The 20,590-nt window shown below is 41.0% G+C and overlaps 1 protein-coding gene across 5 annotated transcripts in view; it reads right to left on the minus strand.

The window, feature by feature from the left end:
• Positions 1-318: 318 nt before the first annotated feature.
• CCDC126 (coiled-coil domain containing 126) overlaps positions 319-20,590 on the minus strand; it is a 29,970-nt gene continuing 9,698 nt past the window's right edge. For all 5 annotated transcript variants that reach the window (XM_070059656.2, XM_089315396.1, XM_051852827.3 and 2 more), the window contains 2 exons: positions 15,481-15,854; positions 319-2,106 (listed from right to left, as the gene is read on the minus strand). In XM_070059656.2, the coding sequence (XP_069915757.1) occupies positions 1,922-2,106; positions 15,481-15,718 (423 nt within the window). In that variant the 5' untranslated portion in view covers positions 15,719-15,854 and the 3' untranslated portion in view covers positions 319-1,921. The remainder of the gene's footprint in view (positions 2,107-15,480; positions 15,855-20,590) is intronic.

Below are 20,590 nucleotides of genomic sequence, written 5' to 3' on the forward strand. Positions count from 1 at the left end.
AACACGAGGGGCAGTCTTGTTCGGTTACAACCTGCTCCCACAGCAACTAATCCAGTCCCACAGGAGCCAGAGCTCATTCTCACAGGAGGTAACCTAGTTACCTCTGCAGCAATGGCTCTTCACCACCTAATCCCTTAAAGGCCTGACCAGTTCTCAACAAGAGTTGAGCACACTAATCACATCCAATCCACAGCACCTTCAACATCACTCTTGAAAAAGTCACCTGGAGTTAATGAAACATAACTCACAATTACCTTATTACTACTTTTCATCATTTATCATTTATTAAATGTATAAATATCATAAAAGAAAAACACATTTTTTGAATACAAATAATATATTTTTATTTGATCCCTGAAAACAAAAACAAAAAAATAAAAACATCTAATAGAGAGACTCAACAATTACTCTGAACTTTACTGGCAACAGTACATAATTGATTTCTTCACATAAAGGTTGAGTACAGAGAAGACAGTTTGGAAAACCATCTTTCATGAAACAATATTTTCTCATAGCTATTTTAATAAAATATTGTAATTATTGCTACTACATTTGGTAGCACATTATAATAATGAACAATATCCAAAACTAAATTCAATATAGTCTAAATCTAGAAGCTAGCTGCACTTATGCAGTTTTTATAGAGAATAAATACTATGAAATATAGGGCACCATATGGCAATTAAATTTGCTAAAGGAAATTTTAAATAGAGTGTTCTATACTGGAATTACCCAAGATTAGGATTTCTTGTGCTATATACAGTAGCTGTTTTCCTGAAAAGACAGTTAATCTTCACAATTTATAGTTTAAATGTTCTTAATTATTTTAAGTGGTCATTGTATAAAATGAGTTATCTAATGGACCTGTAATACATATCCAAAATTTCATAAAGCTGGACACTCTTGTATAATATTAACATTTCCCGAGCACTTTAATGGAGTACAAATACTTTTATTATATACGTTTTGATCAAGTCCTAAGAGTCCTGGTCTCCCTAAAATCTCAGTGCCCTCCTCCCCAACCAACAGAATGAAAGCAAAATGTACCCAAATATGGAAATGTGCTTTCCTGACAGCACAGATACTCAAGGAGTTAAACTTTTCAGTTAACATTCATGAATATGAAAAATCATGAATATTTTAGTTATTTATAATCTCATCATAAAAATATCTCTTATTCTTCACAATGTTAAGTAAGAAAACTTTAAGTATGAGATTAGATTGCTGTATTAATGTTATTAAATTGCCCCAACTTTTAGAATACTAATACTCTTCGGACAGTGGCTGCTACCCTTTACAAGATTATAATCTTGCAAATGTAATTTTTTAAAATATACATTAAGTAACTTCCATTATTTTGAAGGATAGTGCAAGTGAAGACATTCTTTGGGTCATGATTTCAAAACCTTTTCAACATTATATTTCCTTTTTCTGCTCATAATCTAAGTAACAAAATACAGTACTAGACGTAAGCACGTGTTCTAATAGCCTTAGTCTGTTACATCTATTAACAAATGACAGAATGAGTCAATAACCATATTCTCAACTGGTCTGAAACACATGTCATATACTTAAATAAATATTTTACAGAAATAAATCCATGTCTTTCAGTGTTTTTGTCTCTGTTTGATCTCAAAAACAAGATTTATACAAAGATCACCTATCTGCTTCCTACATCAACCATGTTGTCAAATTCCCTCTAGGGATATAATACAGCATTGAAGAGACTTGCCTGAAAGCAAACTAACAACACTGAAAACTTTATATACAGAATTAGAGTTCCATGAATCCAGCATGTTCCTTAGAAACACGTAGAGCTTTTAATTGTCAAGTCTTACTCTGTGCTACCAGCGATTACAAAGCTTTTCTGCGACAGGATACAGCCCACAGTGGATGGAGCAGCACACGGAATCTTCAAGTGCTATCTCACGCTGCCCGATGCATTGATCCTTTTATTGGTGGTGACTGGCACTAAATTCCCACCAGCACCATTCGTCGTGTTGGTTGCTGAGCCGTTCACAACAATATAGTCAACTTTGTTCTCCAGCTTCACCAAGCGTTGCAGAATGTCATCCAGCAGGACAGCAATTGTTCTTTTCAGATCCGCTGGGGGCGGGGGGGAGTCAGAGTACATTGTATTAAACACTGACAGGGTACTCAATATTTGCGCTTTTATAATTGGGGGTGGGGAGGCAGATGATGAGTGGGTCATCTGAGAGAAAATCCGCGCGAGCGCTGGGCGCGTCCACACGCAGAAAAGGACTGATGACTTTAATCAGATTTCCAAAAGGAAATTTCAGAGTTGCAGATGTGGGAGAAATTCTCGCTTTCCAAGTGCAGTAGAACACATTTATACTCTGGTTCAAAATAGCAGTCCCTATGTATGGAATCCATTTACCTAGTTTCTTAAGCAGTTTGTAAAGAATACTGTATAAAAAGCTAGATGAGCTAAGAAGAGATTTAACGAAATGCAGAAACAAGAAACCTGACAGCTTCACAGAATGAAGTGTGGGGAGATCCCAGAAACAGGGCAAATGCCAGGAACCCAGCCAGTGCAGAAGTACCAGTGGCAGTTCTGACGGAAAACTCTGCAGAGAAATGATGGGACAGGCTGTCTCTTCTAATCCCTCTGGAAGGCTAAGAGGCTTCAGTGGTATCTACCTGGCAAGAATGAAATTCCTAGCATTTTTTCCATACAATTCTCTTTTTTCCTGTTTCCCTAAAGCACTTCAAACATAGCAAGCATTCAATAGTTATAATTAGTGTTTTTTTTTTTTTAAATCTTGGACTAAAAGAGTAATACAAGCCCTAACTTATGATCACCTGAAGAAAAATCATCTAACAACAGATAAACTTGCTGATGATCCTGTTAACTCAGGTAACTTCTGTTACTCAGAAAAGCAGGAGCAATCAAAGAAAAAGGATAAATCAGACTTCATAAAAAATAAAAACTTCTAGTCATCAATGGATAGTATCAAGAAAATAAAAAGAAAACCTAAAGAATGGAAGAAAATACTTGCACATTCTATATCAGATAAAGACCTACTATCTAGATCTCATTCAATTCAAAACAAAACAATCTTTTTAAACAATGATCATCTAATTTTTAAAATGGACAAAGGGCTTGAAAAGATATTTCTCCAAAGAAGATATGCAAATAGGCAACATGCAAAAGAAAAGACACCAAATACTACCAGCAAATGAGACCACTCATTATAGGATGTTATAATCAAATGGGGAAAATAGCAGGATATGGAAACATTGAAAACCTCACATATTACTGGCGGGAATAAGATGGTGCTACTGTTTACAGTTTAGCAGTTCTTTCAGATGTGGAATACAGAATTACATACAACCCAGGAAGTCCACTCCAAGCTGTATATCCAAAAATGAAAGCAAAGACTCAGAGATACTACACCAATTGTCACTGCAGCTTTATTCAAAATAGCCAAAAGCTGGAAACAACCCAAGTGCCCATCGACAGAGATGAAGAGATAAATAAAATGTTCTGTACATATACAATGGAGTAGTATTCAGCCATAAAGAGAAATGATGTTCAGATCCAAGCTATAATATGGAAGAACCTTGAAGACAGTATGCAAAGTGAAGTAAGTCAGACACAATAGGTCAAACACTGTATGATACTACTGACATCGAGTAACTAAAACAGACACATTTATAGAGACAGAAAATAGATGAGGGCTTAACAAGGGCACGGGGAGGAACAGTTATTGTTTGGCTAACCCAGCTATATATATATATATATATATATATATATATATTTTAAATTTTTTAAAAAAGTTATTGCTTAATAGTTACAGTTTCTTGTTTGGAGTGATGCAAAGTTTTGGCAAAACACAGTAATGCTTATACAACATTGCAAAATGTTATTAATACCAATAAATTGTATACTTTTAAATGGTTAAATGGCAAATTTTGTTCCAAAAATTTTTTATGTAAATAAAAACATAGCAGAGAGAGTAGTGATGGTGGATAGTGGTAGAGGATAATTACAATATGTTTATCAAAAACAAAACAGAAAAATACTGTGTACTTCAGAATGGAAAAGGTGACTACAGAGGCCTAAGTCAACCGGGACGCTCCTCCTGCTGAGAAGACATCCTGAAGTCCACTCCACGGATTCAGCCTGACCTTTCAACAAACTTGAACTGTGACCCAGGAAAGGAAACATCTGCCCTTTAGGAGTAAATAAGTGTAGGGCCACTAAAGGAAAAATGGTTAACCGCTTCATCATCTGAATGACCAAGAACCCCACTGTTCGCCTCTCCCTGCCTATAAATAACAGCAGCACACCAGCTTAATAACGAAATCTCTAACTATACCAGGTGTCCTTCTTTGATTTTTAATATGACTGATAACCATAGCACACATCTGTCTTGTTTGCCCTGAATCAATGTTTTACCAGCCCTGTAAGAAAAGTATATATGAGATGCATGCAAATAAATAAAGTTAAAAAAAGAAAAGTATAAAACCTGTGACAAGCCGGTGCCATGGCTCAATAGGCTAATCCTCCGCCTAGCGGCGCCGGCACACCGGGTTCTAGTCCTGGTTGGGGCGCCAGATTCTGTCCCGGTTGTCCCTCTTCCAGGCCAGCTCTCTGCTGTGGCCCGGGAGTGCAGTAGAGGATGGCCCAAGTACTTGGGCCCTGCACCCGCATGGGAGACCAGGAGAAGCACCTGGCTCCTGCCTTCGGATCAGCGCGATGTGCCGCCTGCAGCGCACCGGCCACGGAGGCCATTGGAGGGTGAACCAACGGCAAAGGAAGACCTTTGTCTCTGTCTCTCTCTCTCACTGTCCACTCTGCCTGTCAAAACAACAACAAAAACAACAACAACAACAAAAAACACACACACAAACCTGTGACAAACAGAAGGCTGTGAAGCACCCAATACAGACTGTGCCAGGCTTATGCCCTCACTTTGGTTTTGGAATAATCTCTCACCTTTGATCCTCTCAAAAGATGGATTATTTCAGTTAACAACATGAATGTAATATAATGAGGGATAAACTGTGGAGGAAGTCAAACCACGCAAGCAGTGGCTCTCATGAGCACCCAAATATTCTGGTGCAGTGGGACTATGCAAGGAAAACAATGTACAGGAAAAATGCTTTAGAAAGAAGCATTCCAAGGATGAACTCTGACACTCACAATTTCTTTCAAATGATATTCACACACACACACACACACACACACACACACACACACACAGCAGTGTTTGTATATATGTATATAAAGACAAAGTAACTGCAAGTTTAGCACCCTTAATCCAAAAAGCCCAAATCAAAGACTTTCTGAGTATCAACATGACAGCACATGCTGGGAATTCTACTCATTACTTCATGTGATGGGTTGCAGTCAAAATGCTGGTGCACTAAAAATGTACAAAATTACCTTCTGGCTATGTGTACAAAGTATCTATGACATATAAATGAATTTCATGTTGAGATTTGGGTCCCATACCCCCAAGATATCTAATGTATAGGCAAATATTTCAAAATCCAAAATATTTCTGTTCCCAAGCATTTTGCATAACGACCAGTCAACCGGTATAGGAAAAACAATGCTGGCAAGGGCAGGCCTTTACTGTGGCACATGGATTAAGATGCCCATGTGTCTCATATTGGAGTGCTTGGGTTCAGTACCCAGCTCTGGCTCTTAACTCCAGCCTCCTGCTAATGCAGACCCTGGAGAGTAGCTGTGATGGCTCAAGTGACACCCACATAGGAGACCTGGATTCAGCTCGAGGCTTTGCACCTCAGCCTAACCCACTCACAGTCATTGCAGATACTGGGGGAATGAATCAGTAGATGGGATGTCACTCTTTAAAAAAGTTTTTTAAACAAATACTTTTTTTTTAAGATTTATTTTTTATTTATTTGAAAGGCAGGGTTACAGAGAGATTGGGAGAGAGGTTGTCCATCTGCTGGTTCTCTCTCCAAATGGTCACAACGGCCAGGCGGAAGTCAGGAGCCAGGAGCTTTGTCCGGGTCTCCCGTGTAGGTGGCAAGGGCCCACGCACTTGCGCCATCTTCAGCTCCTTCCCAGGTGCATTCTCAGGGAGCTGGATCACAAGCAGAGCAGCCCATATGGGATGCTGGCACTGCAGGCCGCGAGTTAACCGTTACTCCACAGCATGGACCCCACTCAAATTTTTAACGATGTTTTAAAAATGTTAAAGCAGTTTTTAAAAAATGTTACTAAATTGTGAATCTAGATGACGGATATATGATGTTTATCATAACATTTTTTAGAAATTTTTCATGATAAAAGACCAATAATTCACTCGAGTTGTAATAAAATATTTGAAACAAGAGAATTATATATGTTTTTAAATCCTTCAACAGTAAGACTAAAATATACATATTGAATTTCTGTTCATTCCTGCAGTCAGCTCCTTTTATATAAGAAGTAGCAACCTTGGCCAGATAAGCCTGCATAGAAGAGTGGGTGTGTGGTGGGGGGTTGCCAGCACATTAACATCAAATGAAACTAAAACCCCAAGAGGTTTAGAGGTCTTCTCTTTCTCTCTCTCTCTGCCTCTCCTTCTCTCTATGTAACTCTTTCAAATAAAATAGATCAATCTTTAAAAAAAAAACAAAACCAGAAGTGTGACACCAAGCTGAGGTGAGACATGAATTATTAAGACATTAAGGCAAAATTACTGGATTAAGGAGAACAATTAAAGGAAAAATCGGGACGAATGAGAAACAACTATATGGTTACTGTAACAACGGTGCTGTCAAAATTTTCTTAAGGTTTTTAACATCTGTATTCAAAAAGGAGATCAATCTGTAGCATTTATTTCTTATATTATCTTAGTTTTAAGAGTAATACTAGGGGCCAGTGCTGTGGCATAGCAGGTAAAGCTGCCGCCTGCAGGGCTGGCATCCCATATGGGCGCCAGTTCAAGTCCCGTGAGAGATCAGGAAAAAGCTCCTGGTTCTTGGCTTCAGATTGGCCCAGTGGGGCCATTTGGGGAGTGAACCAGCAGATGGATGGAAGACTTCTCTTTCTTTCTCTGCCTCTCTGTAACTCTGCCTTTCAAATAAATAAATAAACCTTTTTTTTTTTTTTTTAAAGTAATACCAGCTTCGTAAAATGAACTAGGAAGTATTCTTTCTTCTCTTATTTTCTGGAAACGATTGCAGAGTACTATGTTAATTCTCTTTTAAACTTCTGATAGAGTTCTTCAGCAAAACCATCTGGACCTGGAGATTTGGGTGTGGGGGTACAGGGAGGATTTTTTTAACTACAAATTCTATCTCCCTGTTATAGGACTATTCAAATTATCAATTTCATATTGGGTGAAGTGTGGGAGTTTGTTTTTTGATGAACTGATTGATTTCACCTAGGTTACCAGATTTATATGTGTACCACTGTCTGTAGTATCTCCCGTACCTTTGGGTCTGCTTTTTCATCCCCAGTATTGGCAATTTGTATTTTTTTCATTCTGGTGAGAAGTTTGTCAATTCTTTTTACCCTTTCAAAGGACAAGCTATTTGTGTCCCTGGTTTTCTCTGTTTTCTGTTTCACTGATTTCTGCTCTTTAAGAGTTCCCTCTTTCTGCTGGCTTTGGGTTTCATTTTCTATGTTCTCAAGGTAGGAACTTCCATTTTAGATCTGAGATTTTTTCCTCTTTTCTAATGAATGCACTATGTGCTCAAAATTTCCCTGGCACCTTCCCATGGTGAGAAAGTGGCAGGAATGTAAAGTGGCGGCAGGACAGGGCCAGGAGCGTGGCTCAACAGTGAAGACACCTGCATCCCATCCCAGGGCACCTGAGTTCGAGTCCTGGCTCTGCTTCCAATCCCAGCTTTCTGCTAATGCACACCCTGGGATACAGCAGTTATGGCTCAAGTATATATTACAAATACAAAAAATAACATTTTCCGAGAATTGCTTACATTGAACCTACACAGGAAACCCAGATTGTACTCTAGGTTCCCAACTACTGAGGACATTTGGAGAGTGAATGGGAAGACCTCTGTCTCTATACCTTTTAACTAAAAAACTAAAATAATTTTTAAAAAGAGGAATGTAAATGGATGGATGCATTCTGTAGGGCAATCTGACAAATACTATTAAATTTCACTTAATTTATATATATCCTTGACCCAAAAGTTCCACCTTTGTCTCTCCTGTGACAGAATCACAAAAACATGAAATGCACTCACCTACACTGACACAGATGAGGGTATCTCAAAAAGTCTGTGGTAAATTATTATTATTTTTTTTTGACAGGCAGAGTGGACAGTGAGAGAGAGACAGACAGAGAGAAAGGTCTTCCTTTTGCCGTTGGTTCACCCCACTGGCCGCTGCAGGCGGCGCACCGCACTGATCCGATGGCAGGAGCCAGGTGCTTCTCCTGGTCTCCCATGGGGTGCAGGGCCCAAGCACTTGGGCCATCCTCCACTGCACTCCCGGGCCACAGCAGAGAGCTGGCCTGGAAGAGGGGCAACCGGGACAGAATCCGGCGCCCCGACCGGGACTAGAACCCAGGTTGCCAGCGCTACAGGCAGAGGATTAGCCTATTGAGCCATGGCGCTGGCCTGTGGATAATTCTTATTATGAAAAAACTGCAAAAAACTTGTTAAAAATTTTTGGGAAAAAAATAAATGCATTTTAATTCCACTTTCAACAAACTTTTCGAAGAACCCTCATCTCTCTCACATGCATACACACACTCAACCACACTGCAGCACGGAGTAAACATTAAAAGACTAGCATCAAATTCATCATCAGACAATAAGTGAAAGAAAGGCATATTCATCAAATGAAACAAATTGCTAAAAAGAATAAGCTACTACAAGTATACTTAATAGCATGGAAATACACTCACATTAAATGAAAAATAAGTTAGAAACCAGTATACTTAATACAGTCCCTTTTTTTAAATAAAGCAGTATGTTGGTATATGCATATACACACATGTTAGCAAACTAGCTGATTAGCTGCCTCTTTGTAAATAAAGTTTTATTGGAAGATAGCTGTGTCCATTGATTACAGAAGATATCCTATAATCAACAAAGTCAAAAATGTTTACTATTTAGCCCTAAAAAAGTATGTTCCCTACCAAATTACAGAAGTACTCTCTGCTCTACTCTTAATTATCTGTGCTACATATTTTATAACATTTGAATACTTACAATAAACATTTTTATAATCAGAAATATAAAAAGTTTCAGTGAATTGCTTAAGTACCATGGGCCATTAAATGATGCACTATAATTGACACAGAAATATCTCCACCATATATAAGTTTCGAAACACAATTCTTAAAATAGCCTGTGTGGGGGCTGGCACCATGGTACAGCAGGTTAAAGCCCCAGCCTGCAATGCTGGCATCCCATATGGGTTCGAGTCCTGGCTGCTCCACTTCCAATCCAGCTCTCTGCTATTGCCTGGGAACGCATCAGAAGATGGCCCAAGTCCTTGGGCCCCAGCACCCACATGGGAGACCCGGAAGAATCTCCTGGCTCCTGGCTTTGGATTGACCCAGCTCTGGCCCTTGGGGCCATTTGGGGAGTGAACCAGCAGATGGAAGATCTCTATTTCTCCCTCTGTCTCTTCCTCTCTGTAACTCTTTCAAATAAATAAATAAATATTAAAAAAAACAGCATGTGTGGGTAGGTCTGATTTTCACTTAAAAAATGATTTATTTTTATTTATTTGAAAGAGTTACAGAGAGATCTTTCATCCACTGGTTCACTCCCCAAATGGTCACAATGGCCAGAGCTGAGCCGATCCAAAGCCAGGAGCCAGGAGCCAGGAGCTTCTTCCAGGTCTCCCACGTGGGTGTAGGATCCCAAGGACTTGGGCCATCTTCTAGTGCCTTCCCAGGCCATAGCAGAGAGCTGGATCAGAAGAGGAGCAGCCGAGAGTTGAACTGATGCCCATAGGGGATGCTGGCACAACAGGCAGCTTTTTTTTTTTTTTTTTTTTTTTTTTTTTTTTTTAATTTTTGACAGGCAGAGTGGACAGTGAGAGAGAGAGACAGAGAGAGAAAGGTCTTCCTTTGCCGGTGGTTCACCCTCCAATGGCCGCCGCTGCAGCCGGCGCACCGCGCTGATCCGATGGCAGGAGCCAGGATCCAGGTGCTTTTCCTGGTCTCCCATGGGGTGCAGGGCCCAAGCACCTGGGCCATCCTCCACTGCACTCCCTGGCCATAGCAGAGAGCTGGCCTGGAAGAGGGGCAACTGGGACAGAATCCGGCGCCCGACCGGGACTAGAACCCGGAGTGCTGGCGCCGCAAGGTGGAGGATTAGCCTATTGAGCCACGGCGCCGGCAACAGGCAGCTTTATCCACTACACCATAGCGCTGGCCCTTCAAGTATTTCTTCTTTAAGAATCCACTTCTTCATTGTTTCTGTCAGTGTCCTTGGACTAAACTGAATGCAAAACAATAGAATTTCTGTATTTGTAACTATATTGTACCTTCATCTCAGTTTACACTCACTCTTTCATCTGTAATCATCTAAATTTGACCCTTAAGAGCTGATGCAGATCAGTCCCCATCACTTCACGAAAACCATAAGATGCAGAAGCAAAAAGTATCCAGAACATTCTCAGGTAAAGATCAATTGAGGGGCTGGCGCTGTGGTACAGCAGGTTAAAGCCCTGGCCTGCAGCACTGGCATCCCATATGGGCACCGGTTCAAGTCCCAGCTGTTCCACTTCCGATTCAGCTCTCTGCTTGTGGCCTGGGAAGGCAGTTTCTACTTGGGCCCCTGCACCCACGAGGGAGACCCAGAAGAAGCTCCTGGTTCCTGGCTTTGAATTGGCCTAGCTCCGGCCATTGCAGCCATTTGGCAGGTGAACCAGCAGACGGAAGACCTCTCTTTGTCTCCACTTCACTCTGTAACTCTTTCAGATAAATAAATCTTAAAAAAAAAAAAAAAAAGAAGAAGAAGAAGAAGAAGATCAATTGCGCACAGGCATTTAACCTATGGTGACTCTGGATACCCCAGCAAAACAGTGAAGTTCTCTCTCTCTCTTGCTGTCTCATAAATTGTGAGACCAAAGGTAGTAAGAAAAGAGATAATTACAGCAAAACTTCAGAAGCTGAAAAATGGATGGATGAATGGTGACTGATTTATAGCAGACTTTTTTGAAAAGGCTGAATCTCAAGTAAGAAAATCCAAAAAACAAAACAAGAACTTTATACCACATACTACTGAAAATGGAGATACAGGAGGAACTCACATTAAAAACAGGAATCTAGGAAGCAATTTTATTCCTAAATTCTGGACACCCGCCAAAAGCTTCCCCACTGCAGAAAATCTGAGGTCTAATTCTCGAAGGGCATAAAGCAGTTAAGGATCTGGTACCACACTGAAAAATGGTCCTGAGACCAAGCCTCCTCACCTAGCCTTTTCCCTGTCTCTCAGGACCCAGACACTTAGTGGTCCACACTCCACACTTGCCAGCAAAGTATGGACTTCTCCAGGGTCTCTGGCCAGCTCACAAGGAAAGATCTAAATATCCAAATTTTGGAGATAACCTCCAAAAAATAAAATCCAGTGATATGACAGTTTCCCCTTGTCCATGGGGTACAGGTTCCAAGACCCCCAGGAGACGCCTGAAGCCACAGATAGTAGCAAGCCGATACTGTTTTGAATTACGTATACATACTTCTGATGAAGTTTAATTTGTAAGTTAGGCACAGTATGATCTTTACAGACTCAATGTTTTTCTCTTCTTAAGTTAAGAATCCTCACCTTTTCACCTACAGGAAGCAATTTTGGCTTCTCTTTGGCAAATCTAAATTACCAGCATCACTCACTCCTCTTGTGTTTTAGGGCCAAGTCAGTGTGCCTTGGCCACAAGCAATTCCGTTCTAGGACTGTCGCTTTCACAACTGGGACAGCTATGAACAACCGTCAGGCGAGTAGCACATACAGCACAGATATGATATAGGGAACAGAGTAGGCAGGAAGTTAGGGAAAAATGAGGTGGAAGACTTTTCTACACTTTCTGTCTCTAACCTTGCATCTTAATGCCACCTCCTTGCATGCCAATTCAGTACACCCACTTTCCCAAGAGGCACCCAGGTCTCCTCCCATAGCAGGGAGAAGGCGTTGTGATGAGCCTGCGTCAGCTGAGCTCCAGGTGGAGATACCATGAAGCACCTCATCTGTGTATTCGATTAAGGCTCCACCCCCTACCACATAAAGAGGACCGCTGGACACAGGGGTGGCCCTTTTGGGCCTTCTTTCATGCTCTCTCCTTGTGGGCAGCCCTCTCTTTCTCTTTGGCCCTCTAACAGCCAGTATCTCTCTTCATGGGGTTACCCACACTCACGCCCGAGTGTATACTCACTCTCTCACTTTAAATAAACCTTGCCCTCATCACTACACTTCGCATATGTCTCTGCTTTGAATTCTTACCTCATATGGGGCAAGAGCCTGGAATAAAAACTGGGAAGCACATTCCTACAACAGATATACTGGACAAAGGGATGAGAGACATCCTGAGCAGAACACAGCAGGACAGTGAGATCCATCATGCTACTCGGAACACTGTGGCATTTAAACTTATGAACTTATATTTCTGGAATCCTCCATTTAATATTTTTGGCCTACAGTTGACTACTAGTAAATCAAAGTGGACAACAAAGCTGCAGGTAAAGGGGGAATACTGTATTGTGAAATCAGCATTTGCCTAGTCTTTGTCTCTGGCCCCCGGGAGGCATCGCCAAATGCTTGGCATTTCCTAACTGATAAGTGGTTTTGTTGGTCATGGCAAGCCCCGGGACCACACCTGCAGTCTGTATTAATGAAAAGGCCCTAGATATTTTTATGCTACTGAGATGACTCAGGATGGGGGCTGGCCATGCCAGAAAGACCAATGTGATCAGAGACTTGGGGATTTTCAGGCAACCTCTAGGGAGGGGAGGAGGGCTGGAGACAGAGTGGCCAGTAATTCCATCAACTGTGCTTATACTGCAAAACCCCAAAACAAAGACGAAACAAAACAAAACAAAACAAAAAACAACAACAACAAAAAACCCTGCACACTGGAATTTGAGGGAATTTCCCTGGTTGGCAGTCCTCTGCATATGGTCATATACTGATGTGCCTCAATGTCCCAGGAGAGTTGTGTGTCCTGTCTTCGCAGGGACAGGTCAGTGGAAACTGCACTTGGGACCCCACCAGATCTGACCTTACCTGTGTCTCTCTGTGGCTGGTTCAGACAACACTCTTATGCTGCATGTAATATAACTGCATACTTTCTGTGAATTCCGGCAGTTGTTCTAGGAAATTATTAAACACGAGGGGTATTTAGAACCTCCACGCGAACAGCCAGCTACGTGGAAGTGAGAATGAAATGTCCAAAATCGAGGCCGTTGCCCAAAGTGAGGGCAGTCTTGTCTGATATCAGAAGTCACTGTAAGCAGTCAACACACATCTATGGAAATGTCCCTGCCAGCCCCCAGCTCCCAGCCCCCACAGCTGCAGCCACCTGGGGAATGAACCAGCAGATGGAAGATCTCTCTCTCTCTCTCTTTCAAATAAATAAGTAAATCTTTAATAATTTTTTGAAAAAACATCTTTTCAAATATACAGGGACTTAAAACTCATTTTCACCTTTCTCAGAACCTACCAGAAGATCTATTCCCCTAACTTCAGTAGGTAACCAATGAAGAAGCTACAGAATTCTAGGGAATTTTTTTTTTTTTTTTTTTTTAATTCTAGGAAACTGAATTTAACACAAGAAAACACACAGGAATCCCCAGGATGGTAGTACAGTGAAATCTACAATTCACTGCTGCAAACCTAAAAAGCAAAGGGTCTACAATAGAGTCAATCAGAAGCCCCTGGGAAAGCATCTTTAAGACAGGGAAAGTCTGGGCCGGCGCTGTGGCGCAGTGGGTAAAGTCATTGCCTGTGATACTGGCATCCCATATGGACACCAGTTCAAGTCCCAGCTGTTACACTTCCAATCCAGTATCCATGCTAATGGCTAATGGAAAAGCAATGGAAGATGGCCCAAGTACTTGGGACCCTGCCACCCAAGTCAAGTATAAGACCCGGAATGAAGTTGCTGGCTTTGGCCTGGCCTAATAGGCCACTGTACCCATCTGGAGAGTAAACAAATGGATGGAAGACTGACTTTTTTCTCTCTCTGGGTAAATCTAAGTTTAAGATCTAGATGAATTTCCTGGTTTTGACCTGGCCCAACCCAGGCTGTTGTGGCCATCTGAAGAATGAACCAATGAACTGAAGACCTCTCTCTCTCTCTGTAACTATGACTTTCAAATAAATAATCTTTAAAAAGAGAGAAAGTCATGAAATACTTAATTTGTCTAAATATACTGAGAGGATATTTAAATAACTGTGGAGAGATGGGGTAGAAAACTACACAGATAAATATTGATACATATTAACTCCAGGGGAAAAAATTCAACTGTACAGGAAAGGAAAAGTAAGCAGAATATATTCCATGGCTCAGTAATGAACACTTTTAACCTAATGATGATATTGCACATACTGAATATTATTCTAACCAAAATTATGAAGGGAAAATGTCAGGACAAGAGGGACCTGCATGTGCCAAGGCAGCCAGGAGATAAGCAGAATCCATTTTTGGGTGAAAAAGGGAGCTAATCCTTACTGCACAGTGGGAAATTAACAGAGAATGCCTCTAAGGACAAAATCAAGAAGTAGCTCATGGAGCATTTTAATTTAGATGCATAATAATCAAGCAAATGAGAGGAAAGACTTCAAAATGGGCTGCTGTGAGGAACAGGACTCTGAAGACTGCTGGGAGTGCAAGAACTGCCCTTTTAATGGTAAGAATCCATACATTTTGATTGATGATGTGTAACCTTTCATTGAATAAGCATTGAAATAAAAATATACATACACTCATGTACACATGCAGTTCCAGAAAGAACCAATTTTATCTGTTTTATTTTTCTTTGAAGTCTTAAAGGGAGAACATGGCATGCGTAAGGGACTTCAAACACAGCAGAACCCAGAACATAAAAGGGAGAATAGCAATAAACACTGGAGATCCAGGCAAATCCTACTTCTTGGGAATTAACAGATGCCCTACAATGATGACTGTTTTGGGACAATCAGGGAAATTCAAATAGAACCTAGGTATGATAATGGTCACTACTGTATTATACCAAAAAAGGTCATTTTTAAAGATTTTGATATGTTTAAGGAGCTATCTAACTAAAGAAAATCACAGCTTCTATAATTTACTTTAAATATCCTTCAAACAGAAAATATGTTATAAAATTTTAATAAATGTAAAATCTGGGTGATGAATATGAGTGTTTAATCATATTATTTTTATTGTTCAGTGCATTTGAAAATTCTTACAATAAGAAGTCAACAAAATTACTTTTTAAAATTACTATGCAAAAAGGAATGAGTTCAATTCCACAAGACTACATTTACATGGGAAAGGCTGAAGAGTGGACCAGAACCACTCCACAGTTGTCTTACCATATCCTGCCATGGAAGCACCATTCTCGACATCCACCACGTTCTTATTTTCTTCTGCCAGAGCTTTAACGTATCTCTTGCTCAAGTCTAGTATTTGCTCACGTAACTTGACACTGCTCTGAGGTCTGGGCTGTTGAAAAGTATAGTGCAGCAGCATCAAGCCCCAAATGAGTCCAAATATCAGTAACAGTAAACTTAATTTCTGGGACATGTTTTTCCTTGAGATTGTAAAAAACATTTCTGATGAAACAGACTTGATTGAAAAGTGGGAACTGAAGACAAGAAAAAGGAAAGAAAGAAGAAAAAAATTTCCTCTAATATTGTATATTCTTCATCTTCAGCAAGGTTGTCTCCACTCTATTAACTCTGTAAAACTGAGAAGAAAAAGGCAATTACTCTCAACCTACATCACAGACAGAACAGACAAGGGTAAAGAAAAAAATTCTGTATTTTTGATTTGGAATTATATCATCTTCTTTGACAATCTTCTCCTCCACCAAGAAAAAATTGACTTACTGATTCATCTTTTATTAGTTTCTGGTCTTTTCTCAGTTTCATTTATATATCTCTTCAAAATTTAAGCTAGAAATAAATGTCAATTTATAAAAAATATCTGAAAAAAATGCCACCATTGTCAAAAAAACTCTAAATGATTTCTTCTCATTATTTCTAACTAAAACCATGGACAAAGGAGATCCGAGTCTATTCAAATACAAGTCACATCACCAATTTAAATGCCGAGGAGCTATTCTTCCTCCTCCTCAAAATGAAAGTTAGACATGAGGAAAGATGAAACATTTTGGAAAATGAGAATGCCAGGAGGAGTTACTATAGGGGCCAATGTTGTAGCCGATTAAGCCAGCACTTGAGACAACAGCATCCCTCCCCTGTTAGAGCCCCAGCTGCTCTACTTCACATCCAGCTCCCTCCTAATGCACTTGGGAAGACAGTGGAAGATGGTCAATGTAGTTGGGTCCCTGCCACCCATGTGGGAGACCAGGACAGAGTTCCTCATTCCTGCCTTTGGCCTGGCCCAGCCTCAGCTGTTGCAAGATTTTGGGGAGTGAACCAGTGGATGAAAGATATATCTCTGTTACTATGCCTTTCAAATAAATAAAATAACATCTTAGAAACAAACAAAGAATTAGTATAATACAGATGGTCTGTGTCAACATTTGAAAATGTCATTAAAAGCTACTACTACTGGGAATGAGGTAACTTTATGGTTTAACCTAAGACAAAAAATAGGTTATAATCTCTAAGTTTTTATCTTATAAAGTATGCCACATATACATGAACAGTTATAATTCAATGACAATTGAAGAGGTTAGAATATTTTTCTGTATTTCCAAATTTATAATTCTGTATTTTAAATTACAAAGTTATATATCTGTATAATTCAGGGGAAAACTGAAAAATTAAACTTCAAAAAATTTTAAAAAGATAAAAATGATAATTATGGAATCTAGAAAGAGCTGAAGAGAGATCATGTCTATGAATCAAAGTGCCCAGTAAAGAACATTCTTTGATTACATCAAACAAAGCGAAATTCTTTCTCTTCTTAATTTTTATTTATTTCAGAGGCAGAGGACATGACTGAAAATAGTGCAGCATAAAGGTAACAATTCAGGGGCCAGCACTGTGGTGTAGTGGGTAAAGCCACCGCCCGCAGTGCTGGCATCCCATATATGGGTGCCAGTTCCAGATCTGGCTGCTCCACTTCAGATCCAGCTCTCTGCTATGGCCTGGGAAAGCAGTAGAAGATGGCCAAGTCCTTGGGCCCTGTACCCACGTGGGAAACCCGGAAGAAGCTCCTGGCTCCTGGTTTCAGATCAGTGCAGCGCCAGCCTTTGTGGCCAACTGGGGAGTGAACCATCAGATGGAAGACCTCTCTCTCTCTCTCTGTGTAACTCCGACTTTTAGATAAAATAAATAAATCTTAAAAAAAAAGAAAAAGAAAAAGAAAACTCCCACTCTGTTGTCCAGCTACTCCCCAGTCCCTGATGCACCTCTACTAAATGCTGGGGCTCTGAGATTTGAACATCACTCACACACTGTTGTTGAAGTATACATATTCTACCAAACCTCATGATTAGTATGAAGAAACCATTAGCTGGGTATATTATTTACTGTAACAGAATAGTTGCATTAAAAACTAGCAATTAACTCCTCAAATTTCCTTCTAGATTTGCTTATTTCCTTAGTTATCATATACAGAATAAACCCTTTTAGTTCTTTAAGTTCTTTAAGCAAACAATACCATTAATAAATATCCATATTAGATTACTAAATTTTGATGTATTAGCAAAATCAGGTAAGCATATCCTAATATATTTTCTTTTTCTTTTTAATTTTGGCTATTTGAGAGATGGAGCTAGAAACAAGCCCCTATCTGCTGGTTCACACTCTCTCGCCTCCAAATTTCTGCAACATCCAAGGTTCAGCCAGGGCAGGAACCAGGAGGAACACAATCCAGGTCTCCCATTAGGAAGGCAGGAATCCAACTATCTGAACCATCACACACTGCCTCCCAGGATCTGCACCAGCAGGAAGCTGGAGTCAGGAGTCAAGAGGCAGAGCCAGGAGATAAACCCAGACCTCTGATGTTAGGATGCTGGCATCCTAACTGCTAGACTGAATGCCCACTCCCTAACACATTTTCCCTGAAAGTCTACACGCAATTTGAGTTCAGAAAATGGAATTCTAGATTTCCAAGCAAAACTTTTTATAGCTTTTTTTTTTACATATTTAAATTTATTCTTCCTTCATATATCTTTACTGGCCCCTCCATCTCAAGTACGACCTGTATGTTGTACCACCTATCCCAGCACCCAGAGGAAGAAGGATCAGCTGGGACTGTCCTGAAGCAGTCACAACTGGCTTGGTTATAAGGTTGGCATGACAACAAAGCCAGCAAAGTGACATCACTGGAGAATAGAGGTCACAGAATCCAAAGTATTTTGGCAGATAAAGGTTAAAACGACAGCTTAGAAAGTTCTAATACCATATATATTCATATTTCTAATACTGTGTGTATTTGTGTACTTCCAAGACCAAAAGGAAGAACCTTAAAACCAGGGGTGAAGAAGCTACTGATGGAACAAGAACACAAGCCTCAGCCATCTTAGGTGCTTGTAACCCCTGCCTTCTTTCAAAAGACCAGTTCAGTCTCACATCCTGTACTGTTCCCTACCCCACCCCCTGCATTCTTCCTCAGGTTTGGAAGCAGGTGGCCCAAACTTGAAGAACCAGTATGGAGAAGCTCATCTCCACCTACTGCCCCCCACCCCCCACCCCTAGCCCAGCTAAGACATAAGAAGGCCCAGCCTGCTGGGGTCGGGGCCTCTGCCACGTGTGCAGTCTGTGAACATGATGGCAGTTCGTCGACCTCTGTAGATTTATTTTCTCTGAATAAATTCAGTCTGGCTTTGAGTTTGTATTCTGTCTCTTCTCTGTTCCATGCCTCTTTTTTTTTAACATTTTGGTGCCCTGTGTGAGGCGGGAGTGAAGAACTGGCATCTTGCCCAAACCAGCCACTCCTGCATTCTCTGGGTAAGAGCGGTGATCCCCCACCCTTCCTCTGACCTTTCTTCTCCTTCTGAACTTCTACTTTTTATGGTACCCCGTGTGAGCGGCACCAAATCTGCCCTCTTTTTCTTACAGGTACTTCATTTATAGGACAGCCAACCACCATTGCCACAATCATTGTCTGTACAGAAGATACTGTGAGCACCTATGTACATTAACTCATTTTATCCTTACAATCCCATGCTAATAATATGCTATCTCTTAATAGGTGAGAAAACTGAGGCAAAGCAGCAGGTTAATGCCCTGGCCTGAGTCCCAGCTGCTCCACTTCCCATCCAGCTTTCTGCAATGGCCTGGGAAAGCAGTTGAAGAAGGCCCAAGGCCTTGGGCCCCTGCACCTGCACCTGCACCTGCACCTGCACCTGCACCTGCGTGGCAGACCCGGAAGAAGCTCCTGGCTACTGGCTTTGGATCAGCCCAGCTCCGGCGGTTGTGGTCATTTGGGGAGTGAACCAGTGGATGAAAAATCTCTCCGCATCTGTCTCTGCCTCTCTGTAACTCTACCTTTCAAACAAATAAATACATCTTTATAAAAGAGAGAGAGAGAGACAGAGACAGGTTTGCTTTTGGGAACAGCAAAGAGATAGAAGTCAGGAGCACTTAATCCCACTTCTACAGCAAGGAATTCCAAAAGGACAGCAAGGATAAAGTGGGTATGGAAGAAAGTACACCCCTGGGCCCTCTCCAAGTTAAACAATGGCACAAAGCCAGCTGGTGCCTGACAAAGGGCTGAGCAGTTCAAAAGCCCAGGAGAATTCCGTGGTGCAACCCAAGAAGGCCTGCAAACTGTTCTAACAGTTCATTTCCACAAGCAATTCCAAGCAAGGCCAGGAGAAGTAACTAAGATCTCACACACACACACACAGAGAAAGAGAGAGAGAGAAAGAGAGAGAGAGAGAGAGAGAGAGAGAGAGAGAGAGGGAGGGAGAGAGAGGAAGTGAGGGAGGGAGGGTAGAAGGGAGGAGAGAGAGAGAGAGAGACGGAGGGAGGGAGGGAGGGAGAGAGAGAGAGAGAGTTCTTCCATCTGCTGGTTCACTCCCCAGGTGGCTATGACTGCCAGGGCTAAGCCAGGCCCAAGCCAGGAGCCAGGAGTTTCATCCAGGTTTCCCACATGGGTGGCAGGGGCCCAAGCACTTGGGCCATCTCTTGCTGATTTCCCAGGTGTGTTAGCAGGGATTTGGATCAGAAGTGGAGAAATTGGGACTCGAACCTACATCCATAGTGGATGATGGCATCTCAGGCAGCGGCTTTACCTAGTTAAGTCACAACCCTGGCCCCAGCATAGTCCTTATTATAGAGTCCCTCTCCATCAAAACTGACTACAACTTTTAATCTTAACTTCTAGACCATTACATTGTCTACTAATCACTTAAAAAATAATCAACAAAACCTCAAATTCACCATAACAACTCTAGAGTTTTTAAGGCAAAAAATAAAACCCTCATCATTAATTACTGAATACTTTCAGGATTCCTAGGGGAAAGTTCTCATCCAACTATGGGAAACACAAAAGGAGTCTATA

This window comes from Oryctolagus cuniculus, chromosome 16, assembly GCF_051225735.1.
Source record: "Oryctolagus cuniculus isolate XC-2025 breed Fujian yellow rabbit chromosome 16, ASM5122573v1, whole genome shotgun sequence".
NCBI lineage: Eukaryota > Metazoa > Chordata > Mammalia > Lagomorpha > Leporidae > Oryctolagus > Oryctolagus cuniculus.